The sequence below is a fragment of the Bos taurus genome, chromosome 21 (genome assembly GCF_002263795.3).
Source record: "Bos taurus isolate L1 Dominette 01449 registration number 42190680 breed Hereford chromosome 21, ARS-UCD2.0, whole genome shotgun sequence".
NCBI lineage: Eukaryota > Metazoa > Chordata > Mammalia > Artiodactyla > Bovidae > Bos > Bos taurus.
In genome coordinates this window covers 64631908-64654439 of record NC_037348.1, presented here as the reverse complement: position 1 = coordinate 64654439, position 22532 = coordinate 64631908, and the positions used below count along the sequence as shown (strand labels likewise).

The 22532-nt window shown below is 54.7% G+C and overlaps 1 protein-coding gene across 1 annotated transcript in view; it reads right to left on the bottom strand.

Moving 5' to 3' along the window:
* HHIPL1 (HHIP like 1) overlaps nucleotides 1-22266 on the bottom strand; it is a 30529-nt gene extending 8263 nt beyond the window's left edge. Inside the window, exons 1-6 of the mRNA XM_002696835.4 lie at nucleotides 21942-22266; nucleotides 14630-15276; nucleotides 11221-11364; nucleotides 5165-5493; nucleotides 4593-4719; nucleotides 1538-1683 (exon numbers count right to left, since the gene is read on the bottom strand). Of these exons, the coding sequence (XP_002696881.1) occupies nucleotides 1538-1683; nucleotides 4593-4719; nucleotides 5165-5493; nucleotides 11221-11364; nucleotides 14630-15276; nucleotides 21942-22223 (1675 nt within the window). The 5' untranslated portion in view covers nucleotides 22224-22266. The remainder of the gene's footprint in view (nucleotides 1-1537; nucleotides 1684-4592; nucleotides 4720-5164; nucleotides 5494-11220; nucleotides 11365-14629; nucleotides 15277-21941) is intronic.
* Nucleotides 22267-22532: the final 266 nt, after the last annotated feature.

The window sequence follows — 22532 nt, the reverse complement described above, 5'->3', positions numbered from 1 at the left end:
GCCTGGCTCCTCCCTGGCTGGGCAGCCCTCCTTGAACCTACACTCCAGGCCCTGAAGGAACTTGGGGTCCCCGCACGTGCCGCCCCCTTGACCTCGATGCACTTCTCCATCGACTGCCTTTGCCTGACAGAGCTCCAGCTTGACACCCTGCTCTGGGAGGCCTCGGGGGGCCAGGCTGTGTCCAGTGCCCCACCCCCTCATCCCAAGACCAGGCAGGAGAGCCAGCCTCATTCCCCCATCCGTACAGTGACAGCACTGGACGGGCGCAGCCTAAGGCCCCATCCAGCCTTAATCTGTAGGAAGCCATGACCCCCCAACCCCATGCGCAGCCAGGGATCCCTGACGGCACTGCTAAGCTCTGCCCAGGGCCCACGCCGTCCTCCTGGTCTCTGCAGTGTGGACTGTCCCTGGAGGACACTGGGCCAGCAGAGGTCCTTGTTGTGCAATTTACAAGCGTCAGAAGATCAAGCCGAGAGGCGGAGGCTGCAGGGAGCTGGGGCAGTTTGCAGGCCTCAGCTCCCCGGGTCTCTGTACCTTCAGAGGCCGCCTGCCTGCCTCACCAGCAGGCTGTCCCTCGGCCTGTCTGTCTTTGAGGGGCCTCCTCCTGGCCCTCGGTGTCACTCAGAAGGGCCCCCTGGGCCTGCCTCTGGGTCTGAGCTCTGTGTGGGGTGCACCAGGAAAGGGCACCCCCCCTTCCAAAACATGTTAACCCCCTACTGACCAAAAGAAAAGGCTTTCAAGGGCCCAGTGGGCTTGGGGGGGTGGCAGTGGGGGCTGGGGCTGCCCTGTGAAAACTTAGATTCTGACGAGTGTCGGTTCAACAAAGGTTTCCCAGACTCAGGCCTGGGGGCTCTGGGCACTGGGCCCTGTGGGGGGACACCTCTCGAAAGGCCCTCGGGAGGGTGTTGCCTAGTAACCTGGCCAAGCATCCACCGGGCCCCACTGGGGGCCCCTCGGCTTTTGTCCAGGGACAATCCGGGGCCAAGGACAAAGGCGGGATCCAGCCCCCAGGGTCCTTCTTCCTCTCCCCTCCCCCTCTGCTCCTGGCATTGAAAACACAAGCGCCTGAACAGGGGACCCACTAACAGGCAAGAAAGCAGTGCCCACCACTCTCCGAGGACAATGCAGCTTCATTCATAGGCCCCAGTGCATTTGCCATCAGGAATCCAGGGTGCTGGGGGTCCCCAGGGAGGCACTCTCCCGCCACTTGCCTGCCTTTCCACCATCACACCCGTTCCTGGCCCCATAACCTCCCTGGACTCTTACCTGTGGGGTCATGTGATCCCTCCCAGTAACTCTGCCCATGGTGGGAGTGGGGAACCACTGCTCCCATTTTCCAGATGAGGAAATGGAAGCTCAGACAGGTGAGAACTGACACCCAGGCAAGGCTCAAGACCTCTGAACATGTCACCCTCCAGCCTGGAGGTGACTCAGTCCTGAGATGCCATCCGGGGAATCCCAGGCCAGAAGGACCCAGGGGTGGGGAGTCAGTGCCAGGCAGGGGCAGCCCGGATGGAGGGGCCTCAGCAGCGCTCACCAGCCTCGTCCTCGCCGAAGGAGATGATGTGTGGGTAGTAGTTGTTGATGAGGCCTGGGAACGCGCAGGTCTGGCCACGGCCCATGCAGATCTCGCTGTACCGCCACTGGCCTGTCTCTGGGTTCTCCCGGAGGGACATCAGACGCCTGCAAAGGAGGATGGGCTGAGGGGTCCTGCCTGGCAGGGTGCCTGGGGGAAGCCCACCCACCAACCCACCCATCCACTCATCTGTTAGCCATGCAACCAGGACTGCACATAATATGCAGGGTCCAGTGCAAAATGAGCGTGCAAGGACCCTTGTTCAAAATGTACTAAAAGTTTCAAGACAGTGATGGGAGATCGTTAAACTGAGCGTGGGCCCTTCTGAGCACGTCTGTGCAAGTGCACAGACCGCACGTCCGGGAAGCCTGCCCTGCATGCAGTCTTTACTGAGCACCAGCTGTTGGGTCAGCCGAAAAGTTAGTCTGGGTGTTTCTGTTAGATGTACGGAAAAGCCCGAGCAAACTGTTTGGCCAACCCAGTACATAGCAGGAGAAGCATGGTGCTCAGTCACTCAGCCGTGTCCAACTCTGATCCCACGGACTGTGGCCCGCCAGGCTCCTCTGTCCATGGGATTCTCCAGGCAAGAACACTGGAGTGGGTTGTCATGCCCTCCTCCGTGGGATCTTCCCAATCCAGGGATCCAACCCAGGTCTCCCACACTGCAGGCAGATTCTTTACCACCTGAGCCATCAGGGAAGCCCAGGAGAAGCACATGGGTGAACAAGACCAACTTGGTTTCAGCCTCCTTGGTTCAGTTCCAACCACTGACCAGCAGGAGGCAGTCAGGAGCCAACTTCCAGTTCAGAAGCCTCCGAGGCTGCATAGATTTGGGAGCTGCCTCCACTTGGGAGCATGAAATGGAGAATCTGTTTTTTTTTTGTTTTTGATGCGGACCACTTTTAAAGTAGTCATTGGATTTGTTGTGATATTGCTTCTGTTGTTTATGTTTTGGTGTTTCGGGGCCGCAAGGCACATGAGATCTCAGCTCCCCACCAGCGATGAATCCATGGCCCCTGCAGTGGAAGGCAAAGTCTTCACCACTGGACTACCAGGGGATTCCCAAAGTGGAGAATTTGGCATCTTCAGAATATGCTGATTTTGTCCCTACCCCTTTCTACATTTGTTAGTCGCCTACGGATACTTTCAGGCCCTGCTTGGTTGCCCCACCTCCTAGAAGCCCTCCTGACTGCTCCTGTGCTGGGCTTCCCCAGACAGCATGGGCTCTCTGAGGCCAGACTCGAGTGGACCAAGTGAGACTCACACCTGACTTGGGTGTGAGGTGTTCTTCAACTTTGTTGCTCTAGCCCTGGCATAAAGCCTGACCCAGCAGAGGAGCTTGGGAAGTGCCAGCAAAATTCACTGAATTTCTATGTTCAGGTGACTTGGACATTCCTGGGGTGGGGGTAGGAGGGTAGCAGAAGAGTAAAAGGAGAATCAGGGTAAAAAGAGAGGTTTCATCTAGACCCATTTTCCAGATGGGATAACTGAGTCCAGAGGGAGACTCTCCAAGCTGGGAGAAGGACACAGCAACCAGAGGCCCAGATCAAGGTTCTCTGTCAGCTCCAGCTATAGACAAATAGCCACAAACCCACCCTAGTTCAGCAGCCTGCAAGAGGTAAGAATTCTGCCAGCCTCAGGCTTCTTTACTTCCTCTCTGAACAGAGACCCTGTTCAACTGCCCTTACGTGGAGAGGCTAGGGTGCGAATAATTAAGAACTGGTGATCCAGTGGTTAGGGTTCCACACTTCCACTACAGGAGACCTGGTTTTGATCCCTGGTTGGGGAAATAAGATTCTTCAAGCTGCATGGGAGTGAGAGGGGAGTGTCTTGCTCAGTCGTGTCCTCAGACCTCATGGACTGTAGCCCGCCAGGCTCCTCTGTCCATGGGATTCTCCAGGAAAGAGTACTGGAGTGGGTTGCCATTTCCTTCTCCAGGGGATCTTCCCAACCCAGGGACTGAACCCAGGTCTCCTGCATTGCAGGCAGACACTTTATCCTCTGAGCCACCAGGGAAGCCCTCAAGCTGCATGGTGCAACCAAAAAAAAGAAAATTCATTTCACAGGAGGCTGGGAAGGTCCTGAGATCACCAACAGATCCTTCCATTTTATTAATAAAACAAAACAACAACCAGTCAACCAGAAATTGGGCATGTTCTAGATTCTAAGTGCTGTAATATGTATGAAAGTGAAAAGTGAAAGTGAAATCGCTCAGTCATGTCCGACTCTTTGAGACCCCATGAACTTCAGCCCACCAGGCTCCTTCATCCATGGGATTTTCCAGGCAAGAATACTGGAGTGGGTTGCCATTTCCTTCTCCAGAGGATCTTCCTGACCTAGGGATCGAACCCAGGTCTCCCACATTGTAGGCAGACGCTTTACTGTCTGAGCTACCGGGGAACTTCCCCAAATGTATATGAACAGGACCCAAATAAGCTTAAGTAAGCAGGTACTATTATCATTTTGCAAATGAGGAAATTAAAGCTCAGAGAGGTGAAGCAGCTGGCTCAAGGTCACACAGCTAATAAGCATACCAGGCTTTGGACACGGGTCATCTCAGCTATATTTTAAAACATCACGCCAGGTGTGTGGCTTCCCTGGGTCTCTCTGGGCCTCAGTTTCCCCCTCTGTACAATGGGAGAAACAGGTGGTCATGAGGCTCTGTAAGCTCCCCAGGGGAAAGAGTCTGACCCACGTCAGACTTGGGAAGTATGGTCTTGAACCCTCTCTGAAACCTGTTTGGGATGTGATTTATCCCACCCCCCTTTCTCCCCAACACACCCACCCCTCTCTGGGGGCTCAGTGGGTGGAGGCAGCAAGGCTTCATGGGGCCCAGTGGGCTGACCTCAGCTGGATCCCCAGGTCCCCTCCCTCCAGCAAGGTGACCTCTCTGGCCAGGTGGCACAATGACATGTCCTGGCTTCTAGGAGACAGAGCGGTCAAAGGTGCTGTTCGGGTTCCCCGACCTTTCACCTCTGCGGTCCCTGACCCTCAGAACTGCTGTCGGGTCACTTACCCGCTCATGAAGTCTCCAAAAACGTAGAGGCCGTTCAGGTTGGGGTACTCGCAGCCCCGGTACACGTAGCCCCCAGTCACCGACTTGCCCAGTTTGTGCGGGTAGGCGAAAATCGGCAGCACGTCATCTGCAGAGTGGGGAGACGCTGGGTGAGCCTGCGGGGGTCCCCGGAGGCTCCGCGGGTGGTCCTGAGTCCTGCGGGGCCAAGGGGTGGGAGGTCCCTAGGAGGGCCCGAGAGGGGGCCCCAGAGAGTCAACGAGAAAGGGTAATGCTTAAAGTTTATAAGGTACGGAGAGGGCAAGGATTTGCCAGGCAGGAAGTGATTTGGGGCGGGCGGCAGGGGAGCCATTCCGGAGGGTGGGCGCTGGCTGGCTACAGACGGAGGCACTGGCGCGCATCCCGATGGGGGTGGGGCGGGTTGTACCAGGATCGGGGGTCCCCGGTGGCGCGGGTGGTAGGTGAGGTTAGGGGGCCACCGAGGGAGGCGTGGGCGCACAGCCGTGGAGTGAGGGGTGGCAGATCTGGGGAGAGGGGTCCCCGGGGGCTCAGGGCGGGGTGGCGGGGGCGGTCACCGAGGGAGGCGTTGGCGCACAGCTTGCGGTCATAGCACTGGTAGCCCTCGCGGGCGCGCCAGCCATAGTTGCGGCCGCGCTCTACCAGATCCACCTCCTCGAACTTGTTCTGGCCCACGTCGCCGCAGAAGAGGCGCCCGCGGCCCGCGCCCGTCGCCGGGTCGCCGCGGTCGAAGGAGCAGCGCCACATGTTGCGCACCCCGAAGGCGTAGACCTCCGGCCGCGCGGCGGGGTCGCCCACGAATGGGTTGTCGGGCGGGATGCGGTAGAGCGGGCCGCGCTCGTTGCGGTCCACGTCGATGCGCAGCACCTTGCCGAGCAGCGCCGATCTGCGGGAGAAAGCACCGACTGGGGCGGGGCTGGGGCTGGGGGTAGGGGGCCTGGAGCCCAGGGCCGCCCCAGGTGCAAGGCAAGCGTTGGCTCTGGGGCCAGAGACTCCAAGTTCACGTCCTCAGCAGCCATGCACCGGCTGGGTAACCCCAATCATTCAATTCGACATTATCAGACACCTTACCATGTGCCCGGCTCCATCCTAAGCATTTGACTTACATACCATCGGTTGCTTTGTTTCATCCTCACAGCAAATCTTTTAGATTGTGTCATTGTTTAGTCAACAAATCATGTCCAGCTCATCCAACTCTCTGGACTGTAGCCCACCAGGCTCCTCTGTCCATTGGATTCTCCAGGCAAGAATACTGGAGTGGGTTGCCATTTCCTTCTCCAGGGGATCTTCCCAACCCAGGGATTGAACCTATATCTCCTGCATTGGCAGGCGGGTTCTTTACCCACTGAGCCACCAGGGAAGCCCCAGTCTTCTAGGTAAGTGGGTGCTGTTGTGATCGCCATTTATTTCACAGTCGAGGCAGCTGAGCTCAGAGAGGCCACAGAGCATCCCTGGTTGCCTCACCCCTCATAAACCGGAGAGCTGAGATCCAGCCTAAGTAGCCTGGCTACAGAAACCCAAGCTCGTCACCGCACTTTCTGGCCTCCCCAGGCCTTGGGGTTCTCTGCTGTAATATTAGATGGTCCCTCTCTTTCTTTGCAGAACTGTGCTACAGGGTGAAAAGGATATAGAAAAATAACGCCTGTTTATAGCTTACTTGCAGCACAGTATGAAAAGGCAAAATGATAGGATACTGAAAGAGAAACTCCCCAGGTCAGTAGGTGCCCAATATGCTACTGGAGATCAGTGGAGAAATAACTCCAGAAAGAATGAAGGGATGGAGCCAAAGCAAAAACAATACCCAGCTGTGGATGTGACTGGTGATAGAAGCAAGGTCTGATGCTGTAAAGAGCAATATTGCATAGGAACCTGGAATGTCAGGTCCATGAATCAAGGCAAATTGGAAGTGGTCAAACAAGAGATGGCAAGAGTGAATGTTGATATTCTAGGAATCAGCGAACTGAAATGGACTGGAATGGGTGAATTTAACTCAGATGACCATTATATCTACTACTGCCGGCAGGAATCCCTCAGAAGAAATGGAGTGGCCATCATGGTCAAAAAAAGAGTCCGAAATGCAGTACTTGGATGCAATCTCAAGAACGACAGAATGATCTCTGTTCGTTTCCAAGGCAAACCATTCAGTATCACAGTAATCCAAGTCTATGCCCCAACCAGTAACGCTGAAGAAGCTGAAGCTGAACGGTTCTATGAAGACCTACAAGACCTTTTAGAACTAACACCCAAAAAAGATGTCCTTTTCATTATAGGGGACTGGAACGCAAAAGTAGGAAGTCAAGAAACACCTGGAGTAACAGGCAAATTTGGCCTTGGAATATGGAATGAAGCAGGACAAAGACTAATAGAGTTTTGCCAAGAAAATGCACTGGTCATAGCAAACACCCTCTTCCAACAACACAAGAGAAGACTCTATACATGGACATCACCAGATGGTCAACACTGAAATCAGATTGATTATACTCTTTGCAGCCAAAGATGGAGAAGCTCTATACAGTCAGCAAAAACAAGACCAGGAACTGACTGTGGCTCAGACCATGAACTCCTTATTGCCAAATTAAGACTTAAATTGAAGAAAGTAGGGAAAACCAGTAGACCATTCAGGTATGACCTAAATCAAATCCCTTATGATTATACAGTGGAAGAGAGAAATAGATTTAAGGGCCTAGGTCTGATAGATAGAGTGCCTGATGAACTATGGAATGAGGTTCGTGACATTGTACAGGAGACAGGGATCAAGACCATCCCCATGGAAAAGAAATGCAAAAAAGCAAAATGGCTGTCTGGGGAGGCCTTACAAATAGCTGTGAAAAGAAGAGAAGCAAAAAGCAAAGGAGAAAAGGAAAGATATAAGCATCTGAATGCAGAGTTCCAAAGAATAGCAAGAAGAGATAAGAAAGCCTTCTTCAGCGATCAATGCAAAGAAATAGTGGAAAACAACAGAATGGGAAAGACTAGAGATCTCTTCAAGAAAATTAGAGATACCAAGGGAACATTTCATGCAAAGATGGGCTTGATAAAGGACAGAAATGGTATGGATCTAACAGAAGCAGAAGATATTAAGAAGAGATGGCAAGAATACACAGAAGAACTGTACAAAAAAGATCTTCACGACCCAGATAATCACGATGGTGTGATCACTCACCTAGAGCCAGACATCCTGGAAATGTGAAGTCAAGTGGGCCTTAGAAAGCATCACTACGAACAAAGCTAGTGGAGGTGATGGAATTCCAGTTGAGCTATTCCAAATCCTGAAAGATGATGCTGTGAAAGTGCTGCACTCAATATGCCAGCAAATTTGGAAAACTCAGCAGTGGCCACAGGACTCGAAAAGGTCAGTTTTCATTCCAATCCCAAAGAAAGGCAATGCCAAAGAATGCTCAAACTACCGCACAATTGCACTCATCTCACACGCTAGTAAAGTAATGCTCAAAATTCTCCAAGCCAGGCTTCAGCAATATGTGAACCGTGAACTTCCTGATGTTCAAGCTGGTTTTAGAAAAGGCAGAGGAACCAGAGATCAAATTGCCAACATCCACTGGATCATGGAAAAAGCAAGAGAGTTCCAGAAAAACATCTATTTCTGCTTTATTGACTCTGCCAAAGCCTTTGACTGTGTGGATCACAATAAACTGTGGAAAATTCTGAAAGAGATGGGAATACCAGACCACCTGATCTGCCTCTTGAGAAATTTGTATGCAGATCAGGAAGCAACAGTTAGAATTGGACATAGAACAACATTCTGGTTCCAAAATATGAAAAGGAGTTCGTCAAGGCTGTATATTGTCACCCTGTTTATTTAACTTATATGCAGAGTACATCATGAGAAACGCTGGACTGGAAGAAACACAAACTGGAATCAAGATTGCCAGGAGAAATATCAATAACCTCAGATATGCAGATGACACCACCTTTACGGCAGAAAGTGAAGAGGAACTAAAAAGCCTCTTGATGAAAGTGAAAGTGGAAAGTGAAAAAGTTGGCTTAAAACTCAACATTCAGAAAATGAAGATCATGGCATCCGGTCCCACCACTTCATGGGAAATAGATGGGGAAACAGTGGAAACAGTGTCAGACTTTATTTTTCTGGGCTCCAAAATCACTACAGATGGTGACTGCAGCCATGAAATTAAAAGACACTTACTCCTTGGAAGGAAAGTTATGACCAACCTAGATAGCATATTCAAAAGCAGGGACATCACTTTGCCAACAAAGGTTCGTCTAGTCAAGGCTATGGTTTTTCCTGTGGTCATGTATGGATGTGAGAGTTGGACTGTGAAGAAGGCTGAGCGCCGAAGAATTGATGCTTTTGAACTGTGGCATTGGAGAACACTTTTGAGAGTCCCTTGGACTGCAAGGAGATCCAACCAGTCCATTCTGAAGGAGATCAGCCCTAGGATTTCTTTGGAAGGAATGATGCTAAAGCTGAAACTCCAGTACTTTGGCCACCTCATGCGAAGAGTTGACTCATTGGAAAAGACTCTGATGCTGGGAGGGATTGGGGGCAGGAGGAGAAGGGGATGACAGAGGATGAGATGGCTGGATGGCATCACTGATTCGATGGACATGAGTGTCAGTGAACTCCAGGAGTTGGTGATGGACAGGGACGTCTGGCATGCTGTGATTCATGGGGTCGAGAAGAGTCAGACATGACTGAGCGACTGTTCTGATCTGATCTGCAGCACCTAGCACAGCAACAGGTATGCAGTAGGCGCTCATTAAGTGTTTGGTGAGTGAATGAATGAATAACTGCAATCAAAGTCAAGTGCACCATTTAAGAGTACCAGGGAGGGCAGGGAGACAGGAGAGAACGCGGCAGATGTTAGCAGGAAACAGGAGGTGGGGTTCTTGCCTCCTCTCTCGCACGCGCCCAGGGCCATCGCAGCAGGTCAGGGGTCACCCCACACTCCACGCACACCATCCTGAACCCAGGCTCTGAGCGGCGAACAACTTGCCAGTCTCCCAGGCAGCTCTGGACAGGAAGTGAGGTCCCTTCAGGGTGCCCGGCCACATCGGCTTCTGGGGCCTGGGAGTGAGACCTCAGCACGTTGCCTCCAGAGCCATACCGAATAGGGCGCAGCTGCAGCCCGGACCTCCACGCAGCCACTGGGGTGAGCAGCTTCTGGGTCTCATTCATCGCAGGACAAAAGTGACACACGATGGAATCTGCGACATGCTTAAAGATGTGCAGAGGGGAACACACCCTCTTCATCTGTGGCTTTTTTACAGTATTAATTTATTTCTTTGGCTGTGCCGGGTCTTAGTTGAGGCATGTGGGATCTTTAGTTTGGGCATGGGAACTCCTGGTTGTGGCATGTGGGATCTAATTCCTTGACCAAGGATTGAACTGCACTGGGAGCAGAGTCTTAACCGCAGGACCACCAGGGAAGTCCCTTCTTCTGTGAGTTTTTGATGCACTTACTCACTGCAAGGTTTTCCCCCAGCATTTGGGTGTACTCCCTTTGGGCTGCTTTTTAAGGCAGGACTGGCTGGTCTGCCCATTTGATCCAACTGTGTACCCCACATTCTCACAGAGCATCAGCACCCAAGCATTTCTGTCATCATTAAAGACACCACCCAAGTGTCCTCTTTCATGATGATAAAACGCTCCCACCACCCCAGTAGCTGCCCCACAGTTAATCCCCTATTGTGGACTTCCAGGTTCTGCTCCAGTGAGCTCCTCTCACACTCTCCAGCCTGCTCTGCACCAAGCTTCGGATTACTCCCCAGGGCCCACACACCACGCTCCAGGCTTTGATATGTAAGTGGGCAAAACTCATAGCAACAAAATAATGTTTTAAGTCTTGTCCAATTATCCACAAATCCTTAATTTCTATTTTCTCAACTTCATCTCTAAATACATCCCAAACATGAGAAAACTGCGATGATTCTTACGCTGTCACATATGAAAGCACAAGTCACAAATTGGGAACACTTTAATTACTATAATCAACATCATATGCGCTATTTTTACTCTCTGGGCTGAGGAAGGTTTTGTGATTTGGACTGAGGATGGAGGAGGCTGCCCTGAGACTCCTGGGTATCCTCATCTATACACTTGAGACTGTGTATGTTTGTGTGCGTGTGTGTGTGTGTGTATGTGTGTGTGTAAGGAAGGGAATGGTGGCAGGCCATCTTCTCAAGCCCAGAAGTGAGGAACTGAGAGCAAGACTCTGCTTCAGTTTCGGGGTCATCTCGGGTGACCCTTGGGGTAGAAAAGCCACATGCCCATCCATACAGCCCTGCTCCAGCCAGCTCACACTCCCCATTTGGTCTGGGAAGCATCCTTTTCCTTCCTCTGGCTCCAGCAGGGCTGGGCGGACTTCAGAGAAAAATCTCATCTTCCCAGAGGCTCTGTGATGCCGCCTTTCAGGTACCCATCACCTTTATTCCTCATAACAAGCCTGCCCATGGAGATGATCATTATTCCTTTCTAACTGATAAGAGAAAGGCACTGGGTTCCCCAGCTGGCTAGCTGCAGGCTGAGCTGGGGCCCAAAGCCATTTCTATTGCCCTAGTCTCCTGGCTGAGGAAGTCATTCCCCCTTCAGAAGAGTACATAAACCAGCCCACCCACCAACCAAATCAGAACATACTTGTTTTGGGCGTTTCCAAATTTCCCAAAGGGGTCTCCAGCCATCCCGCCATCTCCGGTAAAGATGTAGAGGTACCCATCATCCCCGAAGAGCAGCTGGCCTCCATTATGGTTCGAGGCTGGTTCTTCGATTTCCAGGATTATCCTAAAAGAAGATAAGCCACCCCCCACAAAAACAAACAAAAATGTCAGCCATAAACACAAAACAAAACCACAGCAATAAAGCCTCCTCTCTCTTACATGCCATTTCGTAGTTGGAAAGACTTTCCATATCCTTTATAGGAGGTGGTTTTTATAAGGATCTGGCAGGCTAGGAAGGGATCATTCACATCAGTGTGCCAATGAGATCCAAGAGGCTCAGAGAGGTTGAGCAACTTGCCCAAGATCACACAGCCCATAGACGGCAGAGCTGGGACAGGAACTCAGGACTTCTGGTTCTGGTCTAGTGCTTTTTCAACTACTCCCCCACAACTAGCCCCTGCCTGTTATGATCAAGTGAAACCGTTGACCCAATCACTAGCACGACTGGTTTCTTCATCATCATAGCTACCCGCGCACCAGCCACTTAAGCTGAGCACTTGTGACAGCCTCTCATTTGTTATGGCTGTAACTTCTAGGGAGGCGGGCTGGAGGGTGTGGACTGTGCTCAGCTCCACACTCACTCCTCAGTGACCTCCTTTACTGCCAGGGTGGGAACCTTCCACCACACTGCCAGTCAGCTAGCTCCCAGTTAGGGCGTGCCAGGAGAGGGTGGCAGGCAAGGGGAAGGGAGGAGCCACATGTCCCTGGTCTCTGGCACTGCCTCCGGAAGCAATGGTTGCAGGAAGGGCGACAGCGGCTGGTCAGTGTGGACTCCTGGCTTTCTGCCCAGACATCTGGGTACCAGGAGCGGCAAACCCCAGCAGCACCAAGACCTTTGTGCCTTTTGTTCCCCTCGCTTCTCACAAGAACTCATCTCTAGGGAGCTTGACCCTCTCCTTTTCCTTCTCCAGCCCTCCCAATACCTTTGTAGCCAACTCCCTGTATTAAATTCCCTTTGACCAAAATGCTTAGGCTAGTTTAGGTTTTCCAGGATTGGCGACTGACTGGCCAATCCTTTATTAATGCAGATAAGAAACCCGAGGTACAGAAATGTCAGGTACCTTGAACCCAGGACTTTCAACCTTCAGAACCAAGACCAGAAGCCTTTCTATTGTGAGATCAACATACATGACATGGGGAGCCACACACAATCCCCAAACCAGGTACCCCCCGCAAAGGACAGCTCAGGCTGTTGGACATCCAGCCCTGAGAAAAGAGACTGACAGCTGACTCAGGCAAGGATGCCCATTTATTCCTGGATCTGCCCTGAGCCAGCCATGCCTACTTCTTCCCCTGTAAGAGTCAGGTTCTAGGCTGGTACTGTGAGATCCCCAGAGGGACCCTTGCTGAACCCCAATTCTGAAGTATGTTCATCTGTATATCTTGTGTTCCACCTTCAGTCTTCATCAGGAATCCATTTTTTAAAGTCATCACTGAAGACACATTCATCCTGTCTCTCTGTCTCCCCTCTGTGAGAGTCACATGACAAACATGGCCTCTCTTGGAGAATCAGTTGTGTGGCCTCATATAAGATAACGAGAATTATGCTTTCTCTTTTTGCCCTGGTTGCCAGGAAGCTCACAGGCAAAATCTATTAATACATTAGATTCTCACATTAGTCAGTTTGATTCCTTCTTTTTGTACTTTCAATGTCAAGAGTTTATAATTTTATCGAATGCATGATGTCCTGTTATTTGCTTATTTGTCCTCAGATCAGCCCTGGTCCTCCTCTTACCCGCTCTCTACTTCAGAAGGCCAGCTCCTGCAAACTACATTTCCCATGCTCCTCCGCTAACTGGCCTCCAGCTAGGTTCGGCCAAGGAAAGCATTGGCAGGACTCTGGAGTTGTGGGGGAGAAAGTGAAAGTGTTAGTCGCTCAGTCATGTCTGACTCTTTGAGACTCCACGGACTGTAGCTGGCCAGGTTCCTGTTCATGGAATTCTCCAGGCAAGAATAGTGGAGTGGGGTGCCATTCCCTTCTCCAGCAGATCTTCCCAACCCAGGGATGGGAACCCTGGTCTCCTGAATTGCAGGCAGATACTTTACCAGCTCCTACAAACTACATTTCCCATGCTCCTCAGCTGACTGGCCTGCAGCTAGGTTCAGCCAAGGAAAGCATTGTCAGGAGATGAGATTGGGGGGGGTGGGGGGGAGGGAGATTCAGGGTTTTTCTCCCTCCCTCTCTCTCTCTCTGCTTCAGGCAGTGTCTTGGCAGTAGCTGCACCTCTTCCCTGGCTCCAGCTGCCCCCACCCAGACCCACCATGGTTCCAGCTTCTACCCAGCGGCCCCAGCTCAGGGGCTCCAGGAACCCTGCCTCTCACAGTCCAAGAGGTGAAGTTAGCTCCCTTCAGTGCTGAACTCGGGGTTGCCTCCCTTCTTCCCCCCCCCCGCCCCCCCATTTCTCATTCATCATTTCCAACACCTGAGCAACTAATTCCCAGTATCAAATTCTGCCTATTTGAATTACCTGGCACAGGACTTATTTTCCTATTGGAGACAGATTATGTATGCCCTTCACACCAGGCTAGGTCAAAAATTGTTCCTTGCTCAGTCCTGTCTGACTCTGCAACCCGGTGGACTGCAGCCCCCCCAGGCTCCTTTTGTCCATGGAATTCTTCCAGGCAAGAATACTTCTCCAGGGGATCTTCCCTGACCCAGGCATCAAACCAGGGTCTCCTGCATGGCAGGATGGCAGATTCTTTGTCTGAGCCGCCAGGGAAGCCCTGTCACACCTGTTTTCAAAACAGTTGGAGCATAACTAATACCCAAAAAGCAGGCTGGGTATTGGGAGGAGAAGAAGCCTGGAGGCAAAGGACGGATAAACATGCAGTTGGGAGGGTGGGAAGGAGCAATTTGCCTGGGGGTGGAGTGTGGAGGTGACAAGGAGGAGGTGGGGGCCAGCCAGGTGAGAATGGTCCCTTGGGGCCAGAGCTGGGCGGGTGGGAGCAGTGGGTTGGAAGGGTTCCTGGGAAGGAAGCAGACAGATTCGAGTTCCAGCTCTGACATTTCCTAGCTGTGTGACCTAGCAGTCCCTTCACCTCTCTGAGCCGCCACTTCCTCATCTGTAAAATGGGGCTGTATGAGAACCAAGTGAAATGAACCGTCTAAAGTACCTGATCCAGGAGCTGGACTCAAGTCCCCGTGATGTCTGTTTGGCAACTGCCTCTCCCTTGAACTCCTAGGGGACTCAGCCCCCTTACTGGGTGTGACGGTCAAAATATTTCACACCCCTCGGGGCGCAGCGCAGATCCAATGGACCATTGCCTGTGCACAGCCTTGCCAGATCTCAGCCCGCCCCCTCCCGGCCTGGGCTCCCGGGGGGAACCACCTCTCAGAGTCGTGGTCCACAGCGTTGACGTCATCCTCCGAGACCCTGAACTCGCTGATGCGGATCCACTCGTCAAAGCCGACACCCACCGAGTAGTAGACGTAGAGCTTGCCGTTGTGCCGGAAGCTGGGGTGGAAGGCCAGGCCCAGGAAGCCCCGCTCGTCGCCCTCCCAGGGCGAGGTGAGCACGGCGCGGCTGATGTTCAGGAAGGGCTTCTCCAGCCGCGAGCGGTCGGGCAGGTAGACCCACACCAGCCCCAGCTGCTCGGCCACGAAGAAGCGGTGGGTGCCGTCCCGGGCGTGGACCATGGCTACCGGGTTGCGCAGCCCGTTGGCCACCTCCTCCAGGCACAGCTGCAGGCAGCCCTCGGCGTCGGCCACCACGCGGCCCAGGTTGGAGTTGAGGTTCTCGTTGACCAGCAGGCGCGGGAAGCAGTAGTCGGTGTCGTCCAGGGACAGCGAGCGGCAGAGCTTGGCGCGGTTGCCCTCCAGCGCCCAGAGCTCGCGGTCCGGAGACAGATGCCGGAAGAGGCCCCGGCACGTCTGCCACATGTCCAGACAGTAGTCCTCGCAGAGCCCGGGCACCGTCCGCAGGGGCGTGGACGGGTCCTCCGCGTCATAGAGGTGGGCCACGTAGGGCGAGCATTCCTGCAGAGACAGGCACGCGCAGGGATGCTCTGGGCGGGGCTTACCAGCCGTGTGACCGCGGGTGGTTCACCCCATCTCCTAGAGCCTCAGTCTGCTGATCTGTAAAATGGGAAGACGCCGTCTGTCCGTTCCACCCACATACAGCCCCAGGGGCCCTGCATCTCCTCACCTTCCTCCTTTCTCTTGCCTTGATGCTTCTGTTAGAATAACCACACTATGACTACTCCTGCTACTAACAACATCAGGAGCTACTCTTAAGCACCTACTGTCTGCCAGAAAGGATCTGAGGCATTTTAATATTTTTTTCTTTTATTTATTTTAAAAATAATATTTATGTATTTGGCTGCCCCAGGTCTTAGTTTCGGCCCTCGAGATCTTCAGCTGTAGTATGTGACAGGGCTTCCCTGGTGGCTCAGATGGTAAAGAATCTGCCTTAATGCAGGAGACCAGGGTTTGATCCCTGGGTCAGGAAGATCCCCTGGAGAAGGAAATGGCTACCCACTCCAGTACTATTGCCTGGAGAATTCCATGGACAGAAGAGCCTGGCGGGTTACAGACCATGGGGTCCCAAAGAGTTGGACACAACTGAGTGACTAACACATGTGAACTTTTGCAGCATGTGGGATCCAGTTCCCTGACCAGGGATCGAACCCGTGGCCTTCTGCGTTGGGAGTGCAGAGACTTAGCTACTGGGCCACCAGGGAAGTTCCACTTTCTCTCTTAATATGCTGCCTCCGCCCTATACCTCCATGATTCACTCCACTTTTTTTTTTAGATCCCTACTCAAGGGCACCTCCAGGAAGGTCTTCACTGACCACCCATCCATCACCCCCATTTCCTCCTGACCTCTGTTTTGGCTTAAAACAGAAAACAACAAAAAAACAAACACTGTAACGTTCCCTGATAATATAATAAAAATCAGTGGGTTTACTCGGTTATTGTCTGCCTTCCGCGGAACCTAATTCCACAAGGGCAGGAATTTTACATGCGTTGGCCCCTGTCGTATCCCAGAGCCCGAGATGGTGTCTGGCATACAGGAGGCCCACGGTGAATACCTAGACACCATGCTGGACACTGACTCACCCTGACCAGCCCTGCGTGGGGATAAGTGCTCCTCCCTCCATCGTTTAATCCCCACAAGAGCCCACGACGGGGGCTCCCTCCTGCACACGGGGAGAACGAGGTGTGGGTCCCCCAGTGGCACTCAGCACCATTCGGTGAGCATGGAGGATGTGGGTTTGGTCTCAGGTGGACCCCATCCCCCCAGCACCGGGGAGGTGACGCGTGTACACATGCGAGTACCTTGATTACACTCCTCCCCCACTTCCTCTGTCCCCCTGGCCACCAGGACCCGCTTCCCTCCTTCCCTCTGACCTTGGGTTAGGCCCCTCCAGGCGGGGCCCTGAGCCTGTCTCCTGCGGCCAGACCAGATTCTCTGTGAGATGAATCAGACCCTCTCCTCCCCTGCTCCCCCTCCCCTCCAGGACTTCTTCAGACCCTCCTGACCTCACTGGCCCCTTTTCCGGCTCTGCTGGGCTGTGACTCCATGAGACAAAACCCAACAGCTATGGCTCCCTCCTCCACCACCCCCTGGGGGCTTCCCCACTGACGAGACACTTGGGATCCCACTCAGCGCCCGCCTGGGCAGGATCTGGAAGGCGGGGGCCTGATGTGGCAAACCTTGGGCCCCTGGGAGAAGGAAGCTGATGGATAAATTGTTCTGTCTTCCTCTGGGCTCACCACCACAGCCCCCCCACACCCCTGCCCGGGGCCAGTCCTGATCTGCCGTCTATACAGTTTCTTGGACCCATGGTCTCGCCAGCTCAAGCATCAGTCACATTTGGCAGCAGCCAACTTGCAACTGCATCCTTGATGGCTCTCTCTCTGCCCCTGGTCACTCCTGCTGGCAGGGTCCACTCACCCTAAGAAGGGAAAAAACCCATGCACTCTGGCCCAGGTTCTGCTTTCTGAGAACCTATGTGGAGACAACCAATGTGACCAGGCCTCTCCCAGCTTCAAGATCCAGAACCCACCATCTGAGAGCTGAAAGCCCCCTCCCAACCCCCCGCCCCCCAGAGCAAAGGTCTCAGCACCCCAGGCTCTCTAAGGACTTCCCTCAGCTAGAGCCTCTGACTGAGCCCCCAACCCCCATCCCCCACCCCCACCATGAGCTCACCAGGCTAGGGCCTGTGGGTCTGACTCAGCCCCCGGCCCCCGGAGGCCTCCAGGGATGCTTGTCCCCCAGTAGGGGAGGCACAGACAGGCCCACACTGCCCATTCCCAGGCAGGGCCCTGCTGGGCTCCTACCTGAGGCCCCCAGGGGCCATGGGTGGCAGGCTGCCCTCTTGGCTGGGTTCTCAGGCTCCTGGCCAGAGGCCACACCCTCCTTTTACACGATTGTGGCTTTTGGTCACACCGTTGGCCGGTCCTCCTGGCCTGTCTCCTGCTACCGTGGGGCTGAGGGCCACTTGGTGACGTGCTTGTGGTCTGGTGAGCACCGTCCTGGGCCCAGACAGGGAGGCCGTGTTCCATGTGTTCCAGACGGCCCAGCCCTGGCCTCTGTGCTGTGGCCCCTCTCTCACGCTTCCCCTGGAGGCCCCGTGAGTCCCGCCAGCAGCTGTGGGTGGATCAGAGAGGGTCTGTGCGCACACACAGCTCATTTCTGCTTTTCGAGGTAGGGTCATGGTGATTCCTACTAGATATGAGAAGCTGAGGCTCCAAGAAGGCCACATGCCAAGAAGTCGCCAAGCCACGGCTCAGACCCAGGTCTCATGACACCCAGACCAGGGCTCTTTTCAGATCACTCACCGGAATTTCATTCAACAAGTGTTTACTGCGTTCAGACTCCGAGCCAGGCACTGTCCTTGGCTCCAGAGACAGTGGGCAGCAAAACAGATTTCTGCAAGCCAATCAGATCCCAACCCATGGGACTTCTCTGGTGGCTAAGACTCCACACTCCCAATGCAGGGGGCCCAGGTTCCATCCCTGGTCAGGAAACTATATCCCACATGCGACAGCTGAGTTCTCACGCCACAACTAAAACTCCTGTGTGCCACAGCTAAGACCTGGCACGGCCAAATAAATAGCAAAAAAAAAAAAACAAAACCCCAGCAACTAGCCTCACAGTGGTCAGTTGGGGGAGGCAGCAGAAAACCCATGGAAAGCCAGCCCAGTATCACATTGCTTAGCTGTCTGTGCCTTTCAGCACAGGGACAACCAGCCTGCCCACGTTACTGCCCAAGGCTGCCTCTGTGCGGTCGCTGACACTCATGACCCACGGCCCAGAGTCCCGAAGGCTTCTATGTCCTTCATCTACTCTTTAGGAAGACTGAGTCTTTTTTTTTTTTTTGATTGTGCCATGTAGGTAGTTCCTTGACCAGGGATCAAACTCTCAGCAGTGAAATCACAGAGCGCTAACCACTGGACCACCAGGGAATTCCCCAGGAAGACTGAGTCTTTGCACACAATATTCACTTGTAGGACATTCCCTCCTTGCCCAGTTCGGCATCTTGCCCAGTTCGGCATCTCCTATGCATGCCTCAAAGCCCGACTCAATAGCCTTCTCTTACACCTCTGTTCCCTGACTCCCCTGGCCCTTGTGGATGCTCCTACAGTTCTCTGCCCACGTCTCAGACCAACATTCACCTAAATGCAATTCTGTAGCTTGCAGCGTGAGCTCTGTTTCTGCTGCACCTCCCCATTGTTCAGGTGGTCTGCTTGACTAGAACTGAGTTATCTCTGTGTGTCTGTCCACCCACTAGGCTGTAGGACCCTTCAGGGCAGGGATTCCAGGGCCCAGCACATGGTGAGGCTTCAAGAAGACAGGTGATACGGCAAAGTGATTAAGAGAGGGGTTCTGGAGTCAGAGCACACAGGAGACTGAATCGACCATTCCCTGAGTGGCCTTGGCCAAGTTCCTTAACCTATCTGTGCCTACGTCCCCATCTATAAAGGGGAAGAAATTCCCAAGAGAAATAAACTGAAGCATAGCATTATTGGGATAAATACACTGAAGCGATACATGTGTTTTCTGAGTAAGTGCTCAAACAAGTTGGACTATCAAGAGGCAACTCAGTGTTCCCTCCTCCAGGAAGGCTTCCTTGACTTTTTCAGGGCAAGCTCTGCCTCCATGGTGACCCTTGGGGAGAGCCTTTGGCCCATTCTGATAAGTGTCTCTGTGTCTCCTGAATTGAACAAGGAGACTTTTGAGAACTGGGTTTGTGACTAGCCAACTGCCGCTAGGCCCAGCACCTAGCACAGGGCCAACTCCTGACAGGCTCCGAAGCACTGTCTGCCCAGTGGCTGCACCTGCAGAGCATGTTGTGCACAGACTTCTATCAGAAACCAGGCTTTGATAACTTGGGGCACTTAGAGGCCATCGCAGTCACGTGGAGGTTTGTTGCATGGACTGGCTCTCATCAACCTGGGACCTGAGCTACCACATGTCACAAGCTCTCTCTTCTCCTTCCTATGACATCAGATGGACCAGGGCAAAGCCTCAGGAAAGGGTCTGAAGGGGCCAGGAGGGACTACTGCCATCTGGCTAGGTAGCCATCACAGGCATCTGGAGGAGTCGTGGGTGTCAGATGGGCGCATGTTCTGGGGGGACTGTGGGCGCAGGCATGTTTCATGGTCTCTTTTGCTATCAGGAGTCCAGGCAGATGTGAGTGCCTGAATTCCATCACTGACTGGAACTTGTAAACAAGGCACCTCGGCCCCCTCCCCTGGTGGAAGTCAGGAGGTGCTGAGTCCAGACTCGGCCTTGGCTTGCTGGGAACACTGTCCCCGGTCCAGCGCTCTCCCTCCCTCCCGAGGCCCTCCAGGGAAACCATGATCCAGCCTCTGCTGCACTCTCCAAGCTCGCTCCAGACATGAGGTCACTCCCGAGACGCCTGGGGTGAGATGCTAGCAGCCATCTTACCACAGCTTGCTCAAGGCCAGGCCATGCTGGGACGGTTCCCAAGGACAGAGGGGAGCCTCCTGCCAGGGGGAGGGTAGCGGGGCTGGCCCTTCCCTTCTTCCTCCGAAGACCTGCCTACCTTCAGTGCCCCGCTGAGCCTGGCACATAGTAAATGCTCAATTAAAACAAAAAGGCAAAAAATACGGAATAGACGCATGAACTCTTCTACGTGACTGACATGGGAAGACTACAGGATCTGATCCTCCGGGGCCCCCAGATTGGTGAGGGAGGTGGACGTTTGACTGCACCATTCTCGCTCCCCTGAGATGCACAGCGTGGGGGCTCAGGGGAGTCCACCAAAAGAGAGAGCCCTCGCAGCCCCTCTTATTTCTTGCTCAGACGATGGCTCACTCACATGGGCAATGAGTGTGGCCCAAGTGTCACCACGGCCACTTCCGGGTTGTATGATCACCAGGCCAGTCCCTGCCTCTCTGGGCTTCCCTGAATCAGCCTCTGGGCCCCACTCCGTCCCCGCTTGGGGCTGGGCGGCCACTGGGGACCAAGGAGGCCTAGAGAAATCCAGGCAGAATGGCTCCCTGAGCTCTGAGTGTGTGTCATTCAGTCTTCTCGGCAAGCGGGGGGTAGGAGGGCGGGGAAGCTTAGGCCTCCCCCAATGTAAACATGATGCAACTGAAGTGGAGGGATGACCTGTCCGGAATTGTGAGGCCAGGAAGTGGCAGAGCCAGGGTCAGGCCCTAGTACGTCTGAATCCAAGCCAGCCCCGGTTGGCCCCACCCCTCCCACCAGCACCTGCCCCCAATGGCAGAAGGCTGGGACTCTCCACCCACGGGTCCTCTCACTTTCCCGGGACTGGGCCTGGGCCCGCCTTCGGACTTCTCAGTCTTGACCCAATACCCTCCAGGGGGTGGGGTCATCAGGCTCTCTGGAGTCAGGAAAATGAACAACCGAGGCACAATCTGGTGTGAGGAGAAGCCGGGGTTTAGCTCTCAGAGGAGGGACAGGGGCCAAGAGGCTTCACCACAGGGATGTCTTGGGTGGTCTCCGAGGATGAGCGAGCCTACGCTGGGTGGGAGAACCATCCCAGGGAGAGGGCACAGCACGAACCTAGGGGGTCTGGAACCGCCTGGCACATCTCACCTCTGGGGTCACGCACGGTAGGAGCCCCAGTGGGTGTCAGGGTCCCGCAGTCTGGAGGGGCCCTCAGAGCACTCCTTCAGGTTCGGGGGAAAGGCCCTCATTGAGAGCAGGGTCCCCCAAACCCCTCGACAAACCCAAGCCCAGCGCGCCAATCATGCCCTCTGCAGGGGTCAGTGGGCGCCCCCCTCCCCCCAGGGGCAACACAATGGAGCTCAGCAGGACAAAAGCTTCCCATCCTGGAGCTTGGACAAGGGAAGGGCCCTTCGGGGCCGGGGCACTGAGGGCATCTTTAGGCGGTGCCAAGGCAGAAGAGCCCCCCAGACTCGGAGGGAGCAATGATTTCATCAGGAGGAGAAACCGAGACCCAGAGAAAACCTAAGTCACAAAGTTAGTGATGGCAAAGCCCACAGACATCCCAGGATGCCCGACTCCCCGCCCCCTGCCAAATGACTCCCGCCCGGAGGCTTCTGGTTCCGAAGCCCTATGCCCAGTCTCGATCCTTCTCGCCCAGTAGGGTTGCCACCGCCGCCACCCTCGCATCTGGGACCGAGGCCCCGCGCGCGCGCCCTCCCGCCGCGCGCCCCGCACGGCCAGCGCGCCAGCTCACCTGGCACAGCAGATCGAGCGCGTAGCCGGCGCACTCGGCCCACATCGCGGCGTCCACGCGCGCCGCCACGGCCCCGAAGCGCCGGGCCAGCGCCGCGTCCTGCTCGGGAGTGCAGCAGCCGAAGGCCGAGTACTGCGAGCAGAAGCGCAGCGGCTGCGGCGGCCGGAAGGGCGGCCTGAAGTCCAGGCACTGCGGGTGCGCCGCGGCCCCGAGCGCCCGAAGCACCAGCAGCGCCAGCAGCGTCCCGGCCCCGGCCCCGGCCCCGGCCCGCCGGCCCGCCATGCCGCCGCCCCGCTCCGCCCCGGCCCGGCCGGCGGAGGAAGAGGCGGAGGGAGGCACCCCCGGCCCAGTGCGGCCCGCGAGTAGCCGCCGGCCGCGCCCTGAGCGCCCGCCTCCCGCCCCGCCGGCAGCCTCCCGGGACGCCCGCCCCGCAGAGCCTCGGGTTGGGAGACCTGGAGACCTCCTGTGCTAGGAGGTCACCTCTGGCCCGGGACTGAGCGCAGAGGGGCGCGGTGCACAACTCGGCGCAACCTCCAGGATCCGGAGTCTGGCGGTGACCTGGCCTCCTGGGGCCGGGTGCGGACTGTGTTT